At 38.9% G+C, this 25,083-nt stretch overlaps 1 protein-coding gene across 2 annotated transcripts in view; it reads right to left on the reverse strand.

Moving 5' to 3' along the window:
• APP (amyloid beta precursor protein) overlaps window positions 1-25,083 on the reverse strand; it is a 241,395-nt gene that overhangs the window by 24,095 nt on the left and 192,217 nt on the right. For both annotated transcript variants that reach the window (XM_088068704.1, XM_005524152.2), the window contains 2 exons: window positions 12,263-12,484; window positions 2,082-2,135 (listed from right to left, as the gene is read on the reverse strand). In XM_088068704.1, coding sequence (XP_087924830.1) covers window positions 2,082-2,135; window positions 12,263-12,484 — 276 coding nt within the window. The remainder of the gene's footprint in view (window positions 1-2,081; window positions 2,136-12,262; window positions 12,485-25,083) is intronic.

Below are 25,083 nucleotides of genomic sequence, written 5' to 3' on the forward strand. Positions count from 1 at the left end.
AGCAGGTTTAAAGCACACCTTTTTAAACTATCAGAATCCCTTCTGTACTTCAGTTTAAATAAGCATTGCTTTGCTTTCCTCTATTCCTTGCTCATGAAGATATTCAGATTGGGACAGTTTCCCTGTTAACTTGAAATTTTGTCACATAAATTGCTTTTGAAGGATGATGAAAAACTACATGGACATTTATAGACAGAATCTGTATCAGTAAGAAAATTTTTTTTCTAAATCTGTAAATGATGATTAAAGACATCAGGAAGTTAAGCACTACTTTTGCACTTTAGCAGAACACTGAGAAAATATCCCATGCTATTTTCACAGTGGAAAAGTTATAGCATCTGCTATCTGCCAAATTTCAAGCCATAATGGTCAGATGCTTAAATATTTTTTACCTATCTTTAGTAGTCTATCGCACACATTCACCAAGGTGACTCATGACTGAGCCTACTAGTATCAGTACTACTTGTACTGATAGTACTACTTGTACCACCACAACCAACAAAGCACTCTAATGCAGTTGACTAAAACATACAGTTTCACTCTGAAACTCGAGAGTGGCAGTGAGAGAAAATCCTTTCTCTAGAGAAGGGACAGGAGGAATTTCTGAGATGTATGTCTATGTGTGAAGGAACAGAAGGGAGGAAGTATAACCTGCAGTAATAAGTATGAGCCTCATAACAGGAAATTTTCCAGGATGTCTGAAACTAAAATTGTAAATAATAATAGATTTCAATATAGTAAGAAAACTGCTAGACTGAATTAACATTTGGATAACAAAATTTGGATTAAACCATATGCATGTCTCATCTGTGATATTTCTACTACTCCTGAGGAAGAAGGTAGATAATGCAGTACTGGAGGGATTTTCCCTGATCCCAAGATTTTTGGCATTGTAGTTCTGTACCTGTTTCCAGGCTCTCTTTATGGACTGATTAAAGACTCTAAACACAAGTAAATATGTCAGATTCCTAAAACAGTGCCAGGAACACACTACTTACAACACATATCCCAACATATGAGCTTATTTTACCTCCCACTGTAGCAATGTCTGTAGTTGTAAACATTGGTGGGTTAAGATCTAAAAACACTAGGAGGGTGCTATCCATGATGCTATCTAATGGATGTTTGGAAGACAAGAAGAAGGGAAGAAGGATACAGATCAATCAGTTTAATCTGATCTGAAGGAAGAAAACACAATTATGATGTGACACTGAAATAATCCTGACCCTAAACCACATTCTTACTACATTGAAGAGTCGGAGAGTAGCCTCTTCTGAAATAAAAGGCTGTTTCCTTTCAGTGGTTTTAACAATTTCAGATAATTCTGAACAAAAACCAGAGGAAAAAGAACCCCAAAAGAAAAAAGAAAAAAAAAAGAAGTTAGTATGAAAAGCTGAAAGTATTCTTCCTTTTGGAAACTGGACTTGTCCCATTTTAACTTTTCCAAACATTTGCAGCCTGACTCAGCCTAGTGATCTGCTGTTGTTCTGAAATCAATACAAAGAGAGAGATACCTACAGAGGAGAAACAATCACCCTGCTCTGTCCTAGAATGGAATGAATAGCTGTGTCCTCAGGCATCCTCAGGGAATCCAGAGGGATAATACCCATTTTTAGGTATTTGGACATAAGATAAGTACCATAGCAAAAAATATCAATGTCCCCTGAAGTTCTGAAACTATACGCATCAATTCTTTTTTAGCCCTGCTCACTCTAAAATAAAGGATTTGACATTTCTATTATACCTTCCCAAATTAGAAGTAGTGTCTGTACTACAGGGTACCAAGTTTACCATCTGCTGCACCTGCCAAAGTATTATTTCTGGAAGGGATGAGATCTTTGATACAAACCAGTTCTGGGTCTGGGACTCACTCCCGCTGCAAGCACACATCCCAAATACCCTCGATATGCACAGCACACACACAAGGGATTTGTGAGGGAATGATGTTTCCATCATTCATGGAATAGCATTAAATTTTGTGAGAGGGGTACACCAAAGCAAAGGTAAATCATTTAGGCCCAGGCAGACCACATGCATGCTGGAAAAATACAGATTAGGTAAAAGCCATGCAAGTCATATACCTGGTCGTGTGGTGAGTCCTCTGTCTGCAGCTGGGCGGGCATCAACGGGCTCAACTAGGTATGTGCAGAAAAGAAACAAAAAAGTAAACAAAAATAAACAAAATTCCCCAAAATTACAGAGTCAAGGGCTCTTCTGTTTGGATAGTGCAGGAGAGACATACTGCATTAACAGTTACCAAAGCAAAAACTAGAAAATATCTGTTATAACATATCTGCCTGATTTTAAAAGGAAGGGATGGACAGGACTTCACAAGGAAAGTTCAGAGTTGAGGCATCATTTTTACATCATATTCTGGTTATTCCTTCAAGTCAGAAACCATTAAACAAAAGAATTTCTGTCAATAGAACAAAACCATATTCATTACATGCAAACTTTTCCCTATTGTCTGATCAGAACTGGCAGCCAGAATGCACATGATGAGCTCCTGCAGCTGCTCTTTATCAATATTGACTTAAAAGTTTCCTGAATCCCTCCTTTTTCCTTTCAACAGGGATTCTTTACAGCACCAGCTATAACATTTAAAAAAAGTCAAATGCATCTTGAAAATACAATCAATATTCCTATATGTTCTGATTCTTGAACATCATACTTCCAGTTTTTGGAAGGGAAACAAAGTAAAAACACAAATTCCTATCTAAATGTGTGTCATATACAGTTTAACAAAACTCTTTTATTACCCTACTAAGGTTTTGTCCGTTGAAACCTAAAGTTGATGGAGCTCGCTGGCACTAATAGAAAAACAATATTTGCAAAACTTAGAGCTATTTGAGTCACTGTCTACTCCCTCAGCAAGTTCAAACATACTGGAAATGTTGATTAAAAGATTCAGATTTTTACCGCTCTTTTTTGGTTGTTTCTCTCTTTTGCTCCAATTGTGCTGCCTTCCTTATCTACCCTATCTTTGACAGTGTCAAAGAACTTAAATTCAGAAATTAAGTGTTACATTGTTCCTTAGAATTACAAATTTTTAACACATATTCTAATTAATTTGAATTTCTGGATTCAGGTATGAGCCTTTATCAGCAGTAAGTATGAGATAAGGTAATGATGTGAGGTAAGTAAGAGATGCAGTAACACAGGAAATCTGACAGAACCACAGTTTTCAATCAAGAACTGCTCATCAGAAAATCACACAAATCTGATGATACTGTTGATTTGAGCAATGGAACTGTCCATCTTCTCAGGAAGTCTGTGTCACTGGCTGTGGTCATTGGCCACTGTTCCTGTGGGTTTGACAAACAACCTACTGTGCTTGTGAGAGCCTAAGTGTCTTCCGTGTCCTTTGCACACAGGAGATGACTGCATGAGCTCCTGCCTCTGAATAAAACCCAGTAACTTAGTAACTTTAGAGTAGCTGCAGACTAAAAGCACATCAGCATATCTGACTCACTTGTGTCTCCAGAAAGGCAGACTTTCATACAGCTTGTTGCAGAGCAGGTCTGGTGCTGCAGAGGCACTTCTCTTCACAGCAGTTTAGAGTGGCACTAGCATACCATGTAATTGTTTTTCTTACATAGATCTATACAAAATGCAATTTCCATCCTTAAGTAAAAACCAGTTTTGAGTAGTTTCCTGTTTATGTATTCTGCTACATTCTTCAATATTGTTAAAAACGACAATATAATATTGGCTTTCACATTTATGTATTAGCTTTTACATGTTGTTATTAATCATAAGTATTTAGATATGGTAAAATTTGTAACTCCTTTTGGCTGCTTATTAGTGTAACACAATCTATTACTTTTGCACTGTATAGCTTGTAGAAACAATAGTGATGAATGTATTATATCATAGGCCTTAGCAAAACAAGAAATGTTAAAGTTCTCCAGTGTAACTAAGACAATGGTGTAAGGCAACTATGCTTGCAAGGCAATTATGCCTGTTTCCCCCTCATCTGCTGACCAACCTCTCCAAGTAATAAAATAACAGTGACACAAACCAGAGCACTGGAGAAGAATCTTAGAAGAATTTGTTAACTCCTTATCAGGGAGTGTGAAACAACAGGATGGAAACACAAGAAGAAATAAAATATATGGACTTAACCCAAAGGATGTCATACAGATAAGTCAGAGTGTAAAATAAAACAAAAGAGTTCCTGAAACATCAAAAAGCTCACAAGAATGTTTGAATAATGTATGAAACACATGATTATGCATGTACTTCTGTAATGTAACAGCATATAGACAACACTGTCTTAATCTGCCAGTGTGTTCTTTGGCCAATAGTAGTCAGAAACACCCCAGCACTGGACATGGTCCCTTTTTATCCTCTTATTAAACTTATAAAAATTCTAAAGAGTGAATTCTGGTTTTCACTATATTTTCAGCACCAACCCTCAGATTGCTCAGAAGTAATTTTCAGTGGCAAGGACCCAAGGGAAGAAACAACCATGAGCAAACACTGCCCAAATTGCTCTTGCAGATTCCTCCTCTGTTAACTTGCATCCTCCCTAGAAGTCTGAGGGGGGTTTTCCCTCCTCTCTGTAATTCTGCATGACAACACCTATGGAGAACTGAGAGAGAAGCCTGTGCAACAGAAATGGGAGTAGGTGTAGGGAAAAAGGATGAAAGAAGTTTCTGTTGTACAGTAGCATGGACCTGACCATGTATTTGTGGTTAGGTGAGAGTATTGGTAATGAATAATTCTTATCATCTATAATCTTGGAAGCCCTTTACAGGGGGGAAAGGCTGGGACACTGGCACATTTCGTAACTGACACAGAAGGAAAAATACCTGGTCAAGGTCACAAATTACCTTCAGGGCAAAAACTGGAGGCAAACAGTAAGAGTCAAAAGTCTTCCAAAGCAGATGTGACGGACTGGCATTTAAGAAACAAAGGGAAACACCTAGGGAAGATAAAGCTGCTGGAGGATGGGAGTTTTTCTCCTGGCCAATGACTAGCCATTTCTGAGAACTGACAGCAGTTTTGACCATTGAAAAGTGAGATCAACCTGTGAACACCACTTTAAGACCTAAGTCCGGGAATTTCATATTATCTTTGGTTTCCAGCTTTTGAAGAGGTAACAGGGCTCTGGTTCAGCCTCCTCCTCTCTAGGCCGGACAATGCCGTGGGAAGCGGGGCTGGCCGGAGCTCTGCGGGTCCCGGGGAGGATGGAGACTGTGAAGTGTCAGGAGCCCCTTCTCGGAGGGCTCACTGGGCCTTGTACAGCGGGGCTGCTGGGCCAGGCCGGTCCCTGGCTCAGCTGCAGTTTCTGCTGCTGCTGGGTTTCACCAGAGACTGCCGAGTAAGGAGAGAGAAAGCCATTGACCTGCGGCAGGCTGAGACAGTGGCCACACTCTCCAGAACAGCCAGGAAAAATCTTTCATCACAGACAGCTCCAGCCGCTGCTCTGGCAGAGATCACGGGACCATCCACAAAGCCTGGGCAAGATTTTAGCTCTTTCACTACCCAGATGAGACTTGCAGATTAATCCTTTTTTCCAGAGAGAGGGGAAGAGAGAGAGTGATCAACAGGTAAAGAGACAACATAAACTATCAAAGACAGTGAAGAAAAGAATTAAGCTTCAGATGAGGGAGAGAAATAAGGAGATGCTTTAATAAGCTGAAATATTCTTTTGCTAAAACTATGGAGATGGACAATAGTGTTCTGAAAAAAAACTCCTTTAATTCATGATAGAGTATTTTGGGGGTAGTGGAGTATTTCAAAGTGTGGATCTAAGCAAATGGTGAAGTAGTTGTGATCCTATAAGATGCTGGAACAGAAAAAGAGAAGTGATAGTTGTTGAAGATTTGTGGTCCTTAAGAGACAAAGAGAAAACTTCTGTTTGCAGAGATGGTCAGAGACAGATGAAGAAAACTTTTGCCTTTGAATAACTCATCCTTAAAATGACACCCCTTGAATCATGGCCCACAAACACACCTCAGAGTGATGTGAAATGGGAGGAGAGAACTGATGACAGAGTTTTCTGGGCGGTTGGCATCAGAGAAATAGAAAGCCATGAAAAAAATGGTTTTCTTGTGAAAAACTCCATAGATTGACAAAAGAGAACTTCTTCTCTACAAAGACTGATGAAAAGACTATAGCAAAGTTGGGACTGTTTTAACCACCTGTTTTTTTTGTCTCTATGTTGTCATGTGAACAAGGGGAATGGTTGGGTAGTGGGGAAAAAGGGTTTCTGGAGGTTTTATTCTGGTTTCTTATTCTTGTAGTTTTGTTAATAAACTTTCTTTATTCCTTTTAAGTTTTAAGCCTGTTTTGCTCTTCTTCTAATCCATATCTCACAGCAAGAAATGAGTACGTTTTCTAGTGATTTTTTAGCAAATGCTTTAAAACCACGACAGCAGATTGTGATGACAGGCAACATAATACAAAGAAAGTCTGGCTTCTGCAGAGCCCTGAACTATCACTTTTTGAATTTCAGCCGGATTTGAAAACCTTCTTGTTATGCCCCAGTATTGGTATATGCACAAACAGCAGTTAACTCTGAAAATCTTGTCTGTGGGTTTTCTCACTGCTTGCCCTCATATGGTGGTTTTGCATTAAATTGATTTTGATGAGGAGGAAAAACATCAGACACTGAAGTAATTCTCTGTAAAAAGCTGTTAACAAGTTTCTTCTGTGCCTGGCAAAACCAATAGCTGGCTGGCTCTGAGATCTGACACACTGCTAAAACAATGAGAGAAGCTGGGAACACCTCTATGATAACAATACTTTAGAACAAAAAACCACGGGAAGTTCTTTTTCCTGCTTTTGGAGAGGTGGCTAGCTGGGGGCCACTGGGCCCCTGGTGTGCTGCTGGGCCAGGCCCTGCTGAGCCATGCAGCCACCACCATATCTTGGCATGGCCACTGCGCTCCTGGCTGCTCCTGCCACTGACCATGAGCCTCCTGCCATACTGGCCCGGCCAGTAATAGACTTTGTTTGAAGTACAGCAGGTTAGAAGCAGACAGTCATGCAAAGGGACAAAAAGGACAGCAGCTTTTCTTTTTTCAGTGTCCCACAAGAAGAAAACCACAGAGTGGAGCCGACAGCTGGCGCAGATTGTGCAGTGCTGGGAAAATCACATGACCAACAGAGAGAAAAGCACAATGAGCGTTTCCACCGATTTGTGGAATCTGGATAAGATCTACTTTTCAGCATTGCAGAACACCACTTGAGAACAGATGAACCTACAGACACCAATCTTCTCCCAGGTCAGGGAAAAGGGAAAGTGGGGACATGTTAGGAGAAGAACATGGCGATACCAGGTCAGTTCAGAAGGAGTAAGGGGAGGAGGAGATGCTCCACGTGTCGGAGTTGAAAATCTTCCGCAAGCCACGATGGACTATGACATGATGACAGGACTATAATACAACAAACTGTTTCCCTGTAATTCAGGAAGCGTATGGGTGGATGTAGCATTCACTCGCAGCCCATGAGAACTGGATGAGAGGAATGACAGGTTTGTCTTTACAAACAAGCTGTGGGTCTGCTGGTAAATAAAACTAGCACTGAGAGATAATAGAAAAAATTGGATGGATTCCACTGATTGATGAATAGAAAAAGATATTTGCCTTTACAAACAAACTGTATGTTTGCTGGTAAATGAAACTGGATATTGAAAGATGAAAGAGACAAGGGGGAAACACCATAAATTCCGTAAGAATTAAAAATTAAGAGTGAGAGTTATACACATTAGAGGGGAATCTTAGGTATTAGGCATTTCGGGAAGCCTGTACCTCTCAAGTACCTCAGCCAGTGGGGAAAGAGAGAAGGGACATGCAGCCAGGAAATTAGGATAAAAAGGAGGCTGCACCCTCCAAAAATCTAAAGACCCCAGGGGAATGCCCCGTGACGTCTCCCTTTATTCAAATAAAGTAAAAGGACTCCTCTGGACATAAACCTCTGGTGTTTGCGGATTAATTTTCCTGACATGGAGAACGTAGATGTTGAAAAGCTGTGATCAGAGAGACAGAACTTTTGCTTTCAGAGACAGAAGAGGACCCTTTGCTCTTGTACTAGAACAGCTCATCCTTAAAAACTGTACCCTATAAGCTGAAATGGCCCATGAAAGCAACTGAGGGAAGACTGCAAGACGTGGGAAGGATTTCATGATGCAAACAGGGTTTTTCAGGGTGGACTGTTAGCTGTGAAAATTGGAACCATGCTGGAAGAGTTCACAGGGAGCTGTTTCCTGTGGGAAAGACTCCATGGGGTAGCAGGGGAGTCTCCTCTCCCTGAATGAACTGAAGAAAGATTCTTTTTAGAAGTGATAAACTTCCTGAGAATCCCAGTTTTTGTGTCTGCGTTGCTCGTGGGAAGGAAAGAGGGGCTGGGGGAGACGAAAGGTGTTCTAAAGGTTTATTTCAGTTCTTATCATTCTTCTTTTCCTTCTTTTAATGAAGTTTTCTTTTTACCTTTTAAAGTTTTAAGTCTGTCTTGCCCTTAAAACATTTTTTCCTAATCCTTATCTAAACTCCATGAGCTTTATATTAACTGATTTTTTTCTCTTCCTGTGCTCAATTCTAGCAGAGGAAGATGAGTAGATGATTTTTGTGAGTGCACTGGCATTTGGCCAGTGGTCAACCCACTACGCCTCACTGGACCACATCATCACAACAGCCAATGAAGAGGGGAGGAATTCAAACCTACTACAGCATTTATCAATAACCAAAACTCAAATATGTACTTTGTGTTATTATAAAAAGTGCATTCATTTTGATGCTCCAGCATTTTATTTCTCTTGAATATACTTCCAAGTGCACAGAAATAAGACTGAAAATGCATTGTCTAAATAGACTCATCAAACTAAACTGGTACATGTTTATTTACACTGGCTACTCAGACTTCATAGAGGCCACACACTCCCACCTTTACCTAATACATCTCAGAAGAGCAAGAGAGAATATGTTTACTTCTCTTTTCAAAAGTAGAAGAAAAGTACCTTAAAACCTGGTGCAAACCAGCAGGTGAGGAGCGCTACGTGATGCTCACCTATCAAGAACGTTGTTGAAGGGAGCAACTGAAAACTCATACACAGTACATTTACAGGAATCTCATTTTAGATAAATACTAGATATTGGCATTAAGGCTCCCCATAACCTAAAGCTAAAATACAAACCCAGTTAGTCATTGGCAAAATGCCTAGAGGGCTTGGCAGTGTCAGAGCTTCACAGCTGTTGGGGGCTTGTTAGTGGTCACCTCTGAAGATGTGTTCTGCATTGCTGAAATACAGTTTCCTGACATTTTTCATGGTGCCTCTGTACGGTTCTCAGAAAGTGTTTTCTTTGTCAACCTAATTTATGTTGCAGCATGGTAGACATCCATACAGTATATTAACTGCTGCTTTGGATTAACTTCTGTCAGCATTTCCAGGGAAACTACCTCAGGGGAAAATAAGTGAGAAAATACTTGCAAAAAATACTGAGTTATGCTAGACTTTCAAAGTCTATTTATTTTTAGACTATTTTTCACTTACTTGTCAGTAAAAGCAATTCTAGGGAAATAAACTATTTGTATAAAACCCATTCTTTAAAACAGTTTACATTGGGAAAATTTCAAAGGGAGTTATGGAACCTTAAGATTATATGGCAACATACCAATCCAATACACTATTAATATCTCTGGGTGAAACCTGGGATTAGATCATGGCTATGGAAGGAAACAGACATGGAAACTAATAATAACAAATTTTAGTGGGGAGGGTTGTGGTATTTTAAATTCATCAGAGGGGAAAAGAAAGAGTAGGAGAAAATTACGTCAATTGTTATTAACTTCTTGCTACTTCCAAACCATATTATAACACAGAAACATATTTTTGGAAGCAATGTAGACAAAGCCAGAAGTAAGATCACTGTCAAAGAAGAAAACACTCATGGGAAGTGAAGACAAATGACACAGTCAGTCATGGGATTCTGGAACAAGACGGGAGACAAACACAAGGGAAAAAATAAAGCTGTGAAATTCCCCTTTGATGCTATGGGTAAAGGTATAGAAACAGTCACTAAAGAAAGAAGGTATTGTTGGCATGATCACATAAAGAACACTGTGATTTGGGTAAAGGACAGAGAAGTATAAGGGGAAACAAGAAGGACTTGAAGAGGTTTGAGTCACTAAATGACTTCCACTTCTAACTGTGCATACTTGAACAATTATAATGGTTGACCTAACTGAACTGACTGCTGCAATAAGTTCATGACAGATACAATGTGATCCTGGTACAAAAAACCAAACCAAAGCCCATCAACTTGAAGGCATGAAAGACTAAGTGCTGCAACAAACCACATGCTGCATTAAAACACATACTCTAATAATTGAGTATGGTATTCCATGCAGGAGAGTTTTTGTTTCTTATTTGCTGCCATACATTTGAAAAGGAGAACCATGCTCAGTATAGTTGCTTGTGGCAATTCAGTGTCACTTTGAAGTACCTTTCATTATTAGATTCTGACCTTAGACAGGTTTCTGAAGGATAAATACACTTGGGTGATTAAATTGTGGATATGTCTGGGGGCACCTTCTACCTAATAACTTTTAAACCTGGTGACTGAAATAGATATATTTTGAAAGCTGGAAGGACAGACATCAAAAATAATTAATCCCCACCATGTTTTATGAAAGCAGGCAACAGGTATAGAACTGATGCCCTAGGTGCCTCAGCTACAGAAAACACTGAAGCAAGAGCTGCAGTTGAAAATTCCTGCAGGACAGACATGAGCTAGACTGTGACCTGCTCCTGGCAGACAGCCTTGACAGGTGTGCTAGGGTTAGAGCAAGCTGCAGCTCCTTCCCCAGGAAAATGAGGTTCAGCCTCCCAGCCTGTGAACCATCTGTACCCATTGCCAGTGCCTGATGTGTTTCAGCCAGCTGCTTTCAGTGCCTGGCATGCCACTTGGCTGCAAGTGCCCTTCAGACACAGCTGGAGTCCTTGCCATCATCTCCTGCCTTCTGGTTCTTCCTGCCAGCTGGTCTGTTGAGTTTGCTCTGCTCTCAGGTCTTAGACTCTTTGTCCCTAACTTGCAGTGCTGACTCCCTGGTACTCCGATTTTAGCCCTACTCCTGACCACCCTCTCCTGTTTCCCTCAGATCTGCTGAATATCTGCCTCACTGACCTTTGTGCAGGTCTTTTCTTTTGTCTGATTCTAGGCAAGGAGTGCCAAGTGGCAAGGAGTCTTCTGACTCCTTGGGACAAACTTTGATTGCAAATTTATCTCTGATTCCACTGATTTCACCTGGTACCAACACCAGACCTGGCAAATCCGTGTCCGTGTCCCACACACACAGTTGCTCACTGTCACTCACCGTGCTGGAATGAGACTAACTGCATAAGGATGACCTCAGAACTCATTCTGAGAGCAGGTACAGCCTAAGCCAGTGGTTTCAAAAGACTTAAGGAGGATGTTAATGTCTGTGCAGTTCAGCTACAAATCACAAATTTGCCTGAGAAGACTTCTGCAGTACCAGTCTCTGTGTGTACTGTGGCTTTGCAATATCAAACTTTTATCACTGATGTGGTTAACTTAGCACTAGTAACAGTGCAGTTGAACAAAGGAAAACCAAGGCAAGAACAGGAACTTGAATGACATGACCAAAGTCCCTCAGGTTTCTGATTTATTTGCTCCAGCACCTAAGTGAACTACCAATTCCAGATGTTACATGGATTTTTCACGGAGCGTGCAGTCACTTGAGTGAAGTAGTCCATATAAGATTCCTCAGGAAAAACCTTTTCACTAGCCAAGTTGTATTGATGTGCACGTAGGAACATTTCTGCAGTACATTCCAGGCAACCAGTGTATGGAGTGAAATAACAGTATCTGTCTGCTAGGATTATGCTGGAACTGTAATAATTTTCATGCCAGCAAATAAAAAGCTCTACCTGAAATAAAACACTCACTTCATCATGGCACAAATCTAATAACTTATCTGCCTTCATTTATTGTCATGTATTGTTTAAGACTTACTCATAATCTCCTAGAATTTATTATTGTTTGTTTCTGAAGGCAAGTAAGCTCAACTCTGAAATTTATTGTGTGTTTAAATTACAGATTTTAGTCAGGACTTTCTATTCCATCAAAGAAACACAACTGACACAGCAGACCTGTTCCAAATGTACATTTCAGGACCTCTATCTCACTTACACATAAGAAAAATACTGATTTTCAGGGAACAACGTGAAGAGAAACCACAAAGAAAAGTTTTTCACCTCAGAAAGTTCTGTGGTTTCTCCCCCTATTGTACTTACCTTCATTTTCAGTATTGGCTGGAACAGAATCAACTCCAAAGGGATGCCATGGCTGAAGGTCATCTAGGCTGAAGTCTCCATCCACTGGAAGAAGTTCAACTGTTGTCTTTGTTTCAGTCAGTGAAGGCATAAGAGCATCATTTCCATAGCTGATTCTGGGTTCACTGATCATATTGGCCAAAACATCATCAGAGTAGTTTTGCTCTTTCTGAAGTAATTCATCTGCAAGGAAATTTTAATGCAGAAATTATCTGAAAGAGCCAGCATATCTAAGGACCTATTTTCAATGCTACTCAAGTAAGAATTCACTGTTGTGAGATTCTGTTTTCTTCTGATAAATAAAAACATTAAGGCTTGGAATAGTCAAAACCTCATGATAAGCGCTGCAGCTAAGGCATTTTTTTGAAACATCAACCAGAATTGCTTAATGCTGTTTCCTACCCACATGTTCACGCATAACAGATCACAGGTCTGTGCTATATACATTCCTTGTCTCTTCCAAACCATATTGAAAGGAACCACAAAACAATACCCTTCAACTCAACATGCTGCTGCAAATGAACTGGTGAGAGATCAACAGGAAGAAATGTCTGCAATTTCTCCTTCCTCTTAAATGCTTGCTGTCAAAGCTCGTAACTCTTAAATCCTAAATCTTCACAGAAGTCACTGTATCAAATTTGGTTTACTATAACACATCAAATCTGAAGAAACATTTGATTTTTTAAACATATATAACTTCATCATAATGCTGAAGAAGTTCTTTGTTAAAGAGCAGTAGTAGACATCTACTAGTAGTAGTAGTAGTAGTAGCAGCAGCAGGCAAATTATTTTACAAGCCACCAGCCCCTAAAGCTACATTCTATTATCTATGCTGTGGATTTTTTTTATTGAAGCAAGGTGAGAACAATCAAAGCACTTTTCAGTTCCATCAGGTGTATAAGACAGACTGTTCAACTTAGTGTTAAAAATAAGCTCAGAGGTTGTGTGTGCTTCATTATTCCTATTCCCTTCTCACATCAAAGTTCCTCTGCTCTCAGTGCAGAGAAGACATGGACTTGTTGGAGTGAGCCCAGAGGGCCAGAGAGTTGATCAGAATGCTGAAGTACCTCTGCTATGAAGACAGGCTGAGACACCTGGGGCTGTTCAGCCTGGAGAAGAGAAAGGTCCTAGAAGACCTTACTGTGGCCTTTCAATACTTAGATGGGGCCTATAAGAATGGACAAACTTGATATCAGGGCCTTTTGTGATAGGACATTGGGTGATGGTTTTAAACTGAAGGAGAGTAAATTTATGTAAGATATAAGAAAAATCTTTTTCAATGAGGGTGGTGGTAGATGCCCTGCACCTGGCATTCATGGCCAGGCTGGACAGAGCTCTGACCAAGCTAATCCAGTTGAAGATGTCCTTGCTCACTGCAGAGGGGGCTTGACTACATGACCTTTAAAGCTCCCTTCCAACCAAAACTATTCTACAAATCCATTCTTGAGTACCCCTGCTTCACTGACATCTGTTTTTGTAGAAAAACATACTATTTGCAAGTATTTTGAGGGAACTGGCTGCACAAGAGCACATTCAAGTAAGCAATTGCAATTTGGACCAATAACTACAAATAAGGCACCAATAGTAAGCAGGTGCCACAGAGCTAAATAGTTCATAATAGGACACTGTAATAGAGTGCAAGTGAGCACATGAGAACACACATGGCAGCTGATGATACAACACCTTTTATTAAGACTGTCTTCCCTGCACTTCATTAAGGACCTCCTGGACTGTCCCACCCACACATCTCACACTTCATACCCACATCTCTACCATGCAGCAAGTCAGGGACATGAATCACCACTGCTGCTAAACCCTTTATGTCACTCCATAGGGGCTCACTCATTTCCTAGTAATATCAGTGATGAAGGGCATCTAATTTTCTATACATACCACAGCTTTAGACACTTCAGCAAAATCTTTTGAATGTTATGTTTCTCCCAGCTTTACACTATGAAGCTTCATAACACAGAGGTACAATGTAAACATGCAACACCCTCAGTAAGGATTCTTACCACCTCACAAGCATTACAAGTGCCACTGTTTCAGTGCCTCTATCAATGATGATGCAGTAAGGTTCTGCACTGTAATACATCTTTCAAAGGCCACCTTGAGATAGCCAATGAATATCTCTGCCACTCTATTTCCATAACTAAATTCAGAACATCAAAAATAAATAAAATGTTGCAACCTTAGCTCTGGGGCAAACATGGGTTTTGAATCTTGTAAAGTAATGTTTTAAGATGAATTTTAAACATTAATTACTTGAGCAGATGGTAAGACTAATGTGAATACAAAATTTAATCCTGTGATTTAATTTGCCCATTAGAATGACTTACTAGGTCAGTATAGAAAGCCTATATCAGTCACACCGAATTGTTTTTCTTTTCATGTTCATTTTACTGAAAACAGTACTATTTTATGACACCTACGAAATCTTCAGCATAGATGTTAAATCTGTTTTTGTCTCCAAACCCTTTTTCAAATTAAACTACCTCCTTTTATCAGAAGAGAGATAGGTGAAGCACCTTGATATTCTGAGCAGACACTATCACTTGACATGTTTTCATTAGATAGGGATGAAGAGACTTTACAAATAAGAGCTGGATTTTAGTGGCCTGAGGGAAGAGTCTGGTGTCCATGTGCCTTGCAGGGAGCCACAGACGACAGCAGCTGAAAATATTAATACCATGTACTGATGGACCACACGAGAGAGTGTTACAGTACAGAAAATCTTTGTGACCACAGACCTTTCAAAACCTGGGCATTGGAGTGGTTTTGGGACACAGCTCCCCTTGTTCCTGCTGTCCTCCCCATCCCCAGAGGATGGTGTGGGGCATCTGTAGAGACCTGGAGCTCAGGCAGCAGTGGCAGGGGATGGTGCCGGAGAAGCTGTGTCCCTTATTTTCCAAAAATAAGTCACTCCTCTGCCCTGGGCAGTGCCTATCCTGTACAATTCCTGTCCATACTCTGCTGCCAGCTCACTCAGACAGCTCCTGCCCTTGGAAAGGAACAAATGGTGCACAGAGGGGAAGGAAAGACCTGAGCTCTGGCAGTGCAGGAGCAGCACCAGGACTGGCACAGCACTCAGGAGAGGCCATGGTGCAGGCATAGGTGGGCCTGCCAGGCTGACAGAGAGGGGCTCCAAACTCCCATCATAATACCATCATTTTATCCAAATTTCTGAGGGCTGGGAGTGATCACACACAAAGTCTCTCTCAAGGCTACTCAAGTGGGAGCACATTGTTGCCAGCTCCATTGTTTTCCACTCAGCTGTGGCATGTGGCATGGAGAGGAACTGACCTGCACAACAGCTCAAGTGAGGCAGATAGATATTACAACCAGCAGATTATGATCACATCCATCTTACAAGCCGGGAAACAATAGCCACATGAGTCAAGCCCATCTGACAGGAAGAATCAGACATTGAATGACAGTGAGAAATTGGAAGTGCCTGGCATAGAAACTGCTGGAATCCATCACACTAAGGCAGCTGTATCTGCACTGAGTAAATGATTCACGAACAATTGCTTCAATCATTGAACTGCTAAAAAAAGTTTGCCTTAGGATTTCCACTTATTGATACTACTGGTAAAGTCCAAGATCAATTTTTCAGGGCTGATTTTGTTCCAAGTATTGATGGCTACTTGAACCATCAGTTACGCTAATGGAAAGCCATACATCTATTCATCAACACAGTACTCCCTCCATCTGCAGCTGCCAACTCAATTCCCCCACCGTGCAGACAAAGCTAGAGGCTAGGATGTGCATTCAAGACTGTTTCAGGGGTTTTATTTGTATCGTAAATATCATTAGGTGCTGAAAATAGAGAAATCCTAGGTTGCTTCTCAAAATTTCATCTCACATCAAACCAACAGGACAAAAACTCTCTGAGAATCTTCCTATAATAAATGGGTTTTGCTTGGCTTATTATCACCTTGTAGCATTCTGCTAAGCCTTGCCATGAAAAATAAAGAGGATGACAAATCTTTCTGTCCCTCTGAGAGCATGTGCTCCAAAGCAGCCATGACCTTGGGAAAAGACCACACTCAGCTGGGACCTCAGACCTCCCACCAGCTCTGGATTTGGTGTGAAGGCACAGAATTGCTGCTTCTCCTCCAGACACTCAAACTTCTCCTTGAGGCACCTAAACCCTTTCCTTCACAGGATGAGAGACAGGCTCACTTCTGGTATTTTAATAACATGCTTCTTGGACTTCTCGTAACACCTAAGCAAGTTTCACTCATTCTTGGACTCACTGCAGTCATTTCCTCATGGGTCAATACTCCTCAACAACAGCATGTAGAAAAACTGAAGTGAAATATGTTTGGGGAACTGAATGAAAGTGTAATACCACTCCAAGCTCCTTTCAAGATTATTCTCTTATCCCACAAAGAGGGAAATGGAGCCAAAAACAAAGAAAGAGCTGAAGAAACTTACTTACTACAAAAATACAAAATCATCTGGTAGGTACTGAGTTGTTAGAAGCTATTTACCTGCAATACCCCAAGACAACAGTTCTATTTGCAAATCTTTGCAAATAGCACTGTGCTATAAAAGATATGACAAATCTCAACAAAGTTGATGGAGTCTTTCAGTGGCAAAACCCATGTTATGTTAAAACCTTATCTACTTTTACTGTCACACAACATTGTTTCCAATGTTGAACTTGGGGACATACTCCCCAGCCCTTAACTGTCACAGCTATAATGACAAGAATTTCATATAGAACAGCTTCTCTTGCTGTCCTGGAGTGCCAACAACCCATTAGCTCTCTTTCAGACCATAATTTTTATTTGGTTCATAGTTCATTATTTAAAATTTCCAAAAATAATTATATTTGTTTGTTGTGTTTTCAAGGAGATCATCTACTAGATGAAAATCTCTGCAATCACTATTATGTACCAAGACCATTGAATTTGAAAAGCACTTGAAAAGCAGCTTTAAAATTGGCAATTGTAATTGTGGAGTTCTAGAAAACAATTTCTTAAACCAGATTAGAAATTAAGTGCACCCAAAATAACTCTAATTAGGACTAGTTAAAATACCACCAAATTATAGGCCATAATTTTGACTCAACATCAAACTTCCTTTGTAAAATGCCATCTACACGGTAGAACATATACTTGATCCAACAAAGATAGGCTTGGAACCATCTCAAATAAACTTGTACAAATGCAGAGTCATATTGCCTCACTTAGCATCAATGACCATTCAGTCTGAACTGAACACGTTTTTCCCAAAGTTACTTGCTTTTGAGCATGTGCTTTCAAAATTACAAAACTAAAAAGTGTCAGTGACCTCTCTGTTCTTATTAACAGTAGAAATTACAGAGCAATTGAGTCACAGCAACAGCTTCATTTGTACTGGCACACATATTGCCTTAATCCAGTCTGAAGGCAGTTTAAATCATGCACATGCTGTATATCACAATTAGGATTCACTAAGAACACAAACACAATCATTTATTAGAGTGCACCTGGTAACATATCAAGCTGCATCTTTCAATTCTACGCCTACTTTATGGGCTAATTCAATATGTCGCACTGATGTTATGCAGTCAGGTTTTAACTAACTTTGAGTGTCTCCATCTTGTCATATACATGAATCTTGCCTCTATAAATCAAAATTCCCAAATTGGTAAATAAGAAAATAAGATCTCCTGAGCCTTAACACAAAGAGTGAAGCTCCGCTGAATTTCAAGTATTATGTTATTTTAAGATGTTTTGCTGAATCAAACACTGCATGATCATGATGTTACATACTGCCATAAGTCATAATTATAACATTATCAAGCTATAAAACACAATTCTGTGGTATTCAGTGCTGAACTAATTAATTTGTATACTACAAGCCAAATACAATTTAGAGAGACTGATGAGAATGTTATTGAAAGTGAACTGCCTGCTGGAGGGTAGAGGAGTGACTTTGTTGCCTGTATGTTTTGAAAATGATGAAAGAGGAGTGATATGGTAGATCATTCCTGTGAAATTCTGGAAATGAGCCCAACCTTCAGTGCTCAGATCCATACTGACAGAGAAATATGACCACAACATCAGATCTAAGCTTTCCTCTCACCTCCTCATCAGCCTGTGAAATTATGCCACAGGTCTTTTTGTCTGGAAACTTTTTCAGTGCAATGTATCTCTCCCTAAGGACTAAAGGGAGACAGAAAGAGCAATGGAACCATGGAAAAAAGAATTTCATAGTGTTTATTTTCTGTCCTTCAGAGATATCACCACTAGGTAACAGCAAGTAGCAGCCAAAACCCTCCACATTTAAGAAATTTCTTATGTGTGTGAAAACATTGTTCAGTAAGTTGAAAAAAGTTTGCCCTTTTCAAATTCTCAGAAAGTGAACATTTAAGGTATCATGAAACAATTGACCTAAAAGATTTTTTCTAGAAGTTGGTAATAGAATAAGCATCCCATAGCCTTAAACAACATCTTGATGGCTAAGAACCTAACTTTAGAAAAAATACACATTTGAACTTGAGAATAGATGCAATAATTAGAACCATGCTAAAAAGAACATGCCTCTTCTAAATATTTTTAAAAATCACAACTTTAGCACTTCCATTTCTCTCATATTTCTTGCTCCTTCTATTTCAGCACATGTGGATTTTGCTGTTTCCTGAATTGTATCATAAAAACAACCCAAGTGAGTTTCCTCCTGTCAGCTGGTAAATGGAATAGTGTTTCAGTTAAATCTACCTTGCAGACTTTTGTCTCAAGTCATTAAAACTCCCAAAGATCTTTAACTAATATACAGAGCTACTTTCCTTGTGTGGGTAAATCACAGGTTTTCTGGTACAGAAGAGTCTTTAAAGCTTGGGTAATCCAATTCAGGAAAATACTTATTACCAATGTTTGATTTCAAAATGACCTCAGTGTTTTTTCATTAGGGATGGACTTCAATGCAAATTTAGTTTTGTATGTGGCCATGCAGTTACTGAGCACTCTGAGCAAAGGTTCATGACAATTTTCACACCAATTCATCAGCCTGCTATAAAACTCATGATGTGAAATTTTGTCTAATTTTCCTAGAAGGCAGGTATGATATTCTTTAACTTCAGTGACAGAACACTTTAATTACTACAGACCCATAGTTATCTAACAACTACCAAAACTAGCTATTAACTCAAATTAAATCTCAACATATGGCTATAGCTAAGTGCACATTTATAATTGTTTTGGATTTAACAGCCATTCATCTAATTAATAACTGCATTTCATCCTCACTTCAAAGCAGAGAGTATCGAAGTTTGTATCATCTGAGAGTTATTTAAGGGAAATTAAAGACCCTGTTCTTCCCTTTCACAACATGCCTTTTTGTAAATTTCTGTTGTCTCTTTCCCTTCCTCTCATCCCCTCCTCATTCAATTTGGTTAAATTAGGCAGTTCCTCTCCAAGTAAGACATGGAAACAACCTAATATTAAAGTAGACAAGATAATATTAAAAAATACTTGGGGAAAAATTGAATTGAAATTATACCATAATCCAGAGCATATATTGTATATCATCATCCTGATCCACAGAAAGCACTGTGACAAACTCCAAGTTTAAATTTAGCTCCACATTTAATTCCAAATTAACACATCATTAAGTGCTTTAAAATAGGCTGAAGAGTCTAAATTAAAACAAATAAACAGCCCAGCCAATCGTCACTGATATTACTGCCAGATGAATCAACAATCATTATTCCTGCTCAGGCTTGTATGAAGTAGAAAAAACCAAGTACCTTTCCCTCTTAAGTATCCTATAAGGTTTATAAGTGAAACTTCTCTGCAAAAAAACCCATTTATATGAAATATTGCTACAGAATTTTATTGTCGTATTTTCTGAGAATAATTATTTACTTTATTTAAAAATTATTTCTTGGTCTTATTTACTGATAAAAACAATTATATTTACTTGTCAAACTTACAATACGCACTACAATTTAAAACTGCTGTAGGACCTAAAACTACCACTTTCTAACACCTGAAAGAAGTTACCCATCATTTTCTACAAACACTCCTAAACATCAGATTTTAAATCCCACAACAATTTTTGATATGCACTGATCTTGGAAGCAATAAATAATCCATGAAAAAATATAAAGATCTGCCCATTAACTTGTTGCAGTCATGCCTTAAGATTTTAGCTTTTATATTTTTCAGATCCTGTACTGCATTAGTGTATAACTCTGAACTCCATATAGAGTGTTAGTTAATTCTCTTCACATTTTGATCAGACAAAAAAAAATCCTTCTAGGCATGAGATCCAAGGACACGATCTACCTCAGGCCCCAAAAAGTGTAAACAAAAGTGAATGGGTGCCTGGGGGGGAGAGGGGGAGGAGTGAACTAGGGGTATATGACTTCATTACCTGAAGCTGTATTTGGAGGATTAACCACTGATATGCTAATAGACCAAACTTTGTCTGAAAAACTTGTGACCATTGTCCATTTTGGGTGTTACCTCTTACTGTACCTGTAGGCCCTTCATTGAATATATCCCCTTCTATCCTTTATCCACTTTGTCTTGCCTTTGTTTCTAGGCAAGACCAAAATAGCCATTAGCAGCTGATACCCTTGGTCAAATTAGAGTATTTTAAAATTTAAATCCAAATTTACCAAAACTGAATTCTGCAGTTCCTGCTCCAGATAATAAGTATTTTGCCTATTTATTAACTACAGATTCAGCACTTGATAGGCCAGATATATCCTAGGTTGTCAGAGTAATCTAAAGAGATGCATTTATTAAATTTACCAAATACATCTATGAAGTGGGATGTGGTCAGTTCTTATGCCTTTTGGGCTATTTTTCATACACATGATCTAAAAGAAGGATGCAGAACAGAGCAAGAAATAGAACCCTGCCCAGGCATTCAGAAAAATGCATTTTTCAGTGGATTTGAGTATAGGAGAAAGTTGTACTGAAGAAACATCACTTCATTTGTAATCCCATGTGCATGGGAATTACAGGACATAACTGCAACTTCTCCATCAACTCAGCCATTCTGTAAAATCACATATCCCCTGTAATTTTTTCCTTTTTTATCCCAACAGTAAGAATTTGCCAAGGAAGAACACCACAGATACTCTTGACTGTAATAAACACCTGCGAATTTTCCCTCTGCACTTCTGGAAAGCAAGCTATGCTCCAAACAAAATTTATTACGCCATTGGCATTAAAAGCTTATTTCGCCAACCCACTCAGGATACCTGCCCACAGTGATGCAGTTCAGACTTCAGTGTTTAAATTCTTCTGGATAACAATTCCAGAGACTGACACATTAGCTCTGTAATATATATAAAACTATATTAGCTTGTGTAGACGGTCTGTAACTGGTTGTTACTGTAGACTTGCAATTTGCCAGCAGGTAAGAATTAAGATGATTCCTTTGTTTCTTACACAATTGAAGACCTCTTACTAGGAATCTGATCTTAGAGTGAATCATACAGAATGACACAACTGTATTTCCAAAACATGTTAACTGGGAAAAAAAAAAAAAAAAAAATCCATCATTCAACAGCACAAATAAGCAGATGTTGGAGTGTCTATGATCCCAAAATTTTGGGCTGCTTCAGTGCTCGTGGGCATTGACATCATGAACTTGATATAAGATGATGTATTTATGAAAAAAAATACACATATATTCAGTCTATAAAAAAAATAAATTTCCAAATAGCTCAGTATAATGAGATTTCTGTAAGCAGGCAACATTTTACCAAGCCAGACCCTCTCCTCTGACTGGAGCTATGCATTTGGAAAGTCACCTGCTCTCAGATCATATCTGAAAGCTGGATACCTGGAAGATGTTTTCAGATTATAGTTATCTACAAAAAAAAAAAAACAAAAAAAACCCAAAACAAAACAAAAAAAAAGAATGACATCTTAAATTTGGCACGTGATGAACTATCATATGAGTTACTTAAAGCATAAAGCTAGAAGCAATTATTAGGAAATGCTAATGAGAAAGGCTGAGAAGCCATTCTGCTTTCTAAGACTAAAAGCAGACTTTAAAAAACATTTTGGTATCACCATATGTTTTATCTGCATCATCTCAGAACTGAGTGCTCGGCTTTCGACTTTTCACTGAAGATACAAAAGAACAGGAAATCTAATCAACTAGACGTTTATGAGCAAATCTGTAGCGACAAGGTAATCCTGATGTATAATGCTTTTTAAAATTAAATATATCCAGTATAGTGATCTAAAATAATACATGTACTCCTTTAAATACAACATTTTCATATAATTATAACCCTACTACTTGCAGAAACAAAGCTCTCCAAGACAGAATTTCCCAGTCTGTTGTCATCATGACACCCGAAAATGACTGGTGATTTAGAAGAAAATCCTGATCAAATCTGTGTATCCAATCAAATAAAAAAATTAGGAAACTATACAACCAATAATTGGACAATTATTCAAAGTTTAATGCATTTTTTCCCATTGTGCACAAGGTGACTGTAGACTGAACTCTTGCAGAGGTGTTTCAAAAGAAGTTTTTAAGTGTACACTGTCTCAGCCTCAGCCTATTGCCACTGTGAGCCCTGAGTGGTCTCATGAACTCCCTGTGGGATCTGTAGTGGGGATGACAAATTTCTATTGAGAGAGAAGTGACTATGAAAAAATACTGCAGGCTAAAGTAATGGAAAGGTCACAGAATAATCCCCTCCTTCTTTCAAGAAGGATCTAACAAAAGGGCAGAGTGCTCTCTCCATCAGCTCCTGAAGAAGAAAATCAAGGCAACACCTTTAAACATCTGCAAATAGGTGAATTTAGAGTGAAAGATTTAAATACTCATTGAAATAGCAGATGCTCAGAAAATGTTAAAATTACTTTGTTTATAATTTACAGGCCCATGATTATTATCACTTTTCAGTTCTAACATCTGGATCATGAGACCAGATTTTTTAAAGGTGGAAGTGAAACAGAATAGCATTATTCAACCCAGAGGAAAATGTTCTCTTAATAAACTTAGTCACTTCTATAAAGTTTTTATTCTGATTAAATTTCTGAACTGGAAAACAAGATGTCTCATATATTTTCCTTAAGAGAAAGCTACCTCAATCCAAAGTCACCTGAAGCCATTTATCCTTTTCCCAGTATCTGTGAGCCCTGGAGGAAGCTGTCTCTTTTACTGACTGAAGTCATGTTCACAGTATTTATGAGATGGAAAGAGGGCTTGTGCACACAAAAATTAGGATTCATATCTTTTCTGGAGAACATCAGTGCCCATGACAGAACACAATAGCCCATTTAGCTACAAAAGATGGGGAGGATATAGCACATTGCTAATGAAAGCAATTCAGAATACCAGCATCTGTGACGTGCATTTATATCTATTTTTAATCATCTACAATTCTCTGTCTAATTTTCTATGACAGTTAAATAATCTTGACAAATAATAAGAAATGCTTAGAAGAATAAATTGTTGGATCTATTTCCAGGATTTTTTCCCTTCTGTCCTACCCTGAAGCAAAGAACATCTCTTATTAGCAGATAGGGCTGAGTCTCTCAAACATAAACATAAAAAAGCTCTTTCATTGTGAGGGTGACCAAACACTGGCAATTGGCTCTGGGTGGCCTTGCTTTTGTAGAGGGAACAGAGCAGATGTCCTCCATCCTCCAGAGTTTCTTCCAACCTCAGCCATTCTGTGCTTCTGTGACATTGGCTGATTCCCTACATAAACATCATACATCACCTTGCTCCAACAAATGGCATTTTATTATTTAGGGTGTTAAAGTAATTGTAAGAATATTTTACAGAGATAACGAAGTGATAAAACTGATAGCTTAGTAAAGACCATAGGCTTGTGAAGATTAAAGAAAAAAACACTTGGAAAAAAAAAAAAGCTCAAGAGTGTGTGTATATATATGTATATGAATTCGTGAAATGCTTTAAAAGCCAATGTCCATGGGTGGAAAAGGTCTTAATTGCTCAGGCATTCCACCTGGGCTGTATGTCAGCATTTAAGCATGCAAAATCTATCTCAATGTAGCTGCGGAGAGTTTAACACAGAATTCATTTGCTTTTGTGGAAGGACTCAGCTATTTTTGACTACTGATACAACAATATATATTTTGCTAGAATGCTAACAAACCAGCTTTTTGACTGAATGCTACAGGCCTACAAGGTAGAATATTAGAGGTAAATAACCACTTTGCAGAAAATTAAATTTTTTCTTTGAAAAGCTGAGGTTACTGGATATACATAAATATGTCGAAACAATTATGGGGAGAAAGCACAGGCATAGTTAGTGCTGGAAAGTCACTTTAGTGTACCTGTACAAATACACATTCTCTGAAGGCTGCTTTTGACTGCTTGTTCCAATTGCATTACACTTATGAGCACAAAGGCAGGAACATGGGCTTGTATGATACAGCACAGACACACCAAAGAGGCCCTTTAAAACTAGAAGGCAGGTTTTACAGAACCTTTGGTAAGACCTACATACTACTGTCCTACTTCCACAAACTCTGTTTATAGTTTACTAAGCAATTTCTGTGTGGTGTAGATATCCAACAAATCTCAATGGAACACTTGCTGTCACAGAAAAATGTGCTGGTTTTAAAGAGATGAGGGTGGAAATGCAATACTTCTGCTGTGGCAAAGAAGGTGTTTCCTTGCATCCAAAACTGAACACTCCCCTACACAGTACTAGCCAAATGGCTGGGGCAATTTAGAAATGACAATTCCATTGATCTCCAGATGTCAGAAAGTATAGAACTGAAAAAGGACTGTCCAACTTTCCCCTGTTATGGGTTTTTGAAACTACTGCAAATACT

The sequence above is a fragment of the Pseudopodoces humilis genome, chromosome 2 (assembly GCF_049639895.1).
Source record: "Pseudopodoces humilis isolate 2021_Gansu_Grassland_sample_001 chromosome 2, ASM4963989v1, whole genome shotgun sequence".
NCBI classification, from domain to species: Eukaryota; Metazoa; Chordata; class Aves; order Passeriformes; family Paridae; genus Pseudopodoces; species Pseudopodoces humilis.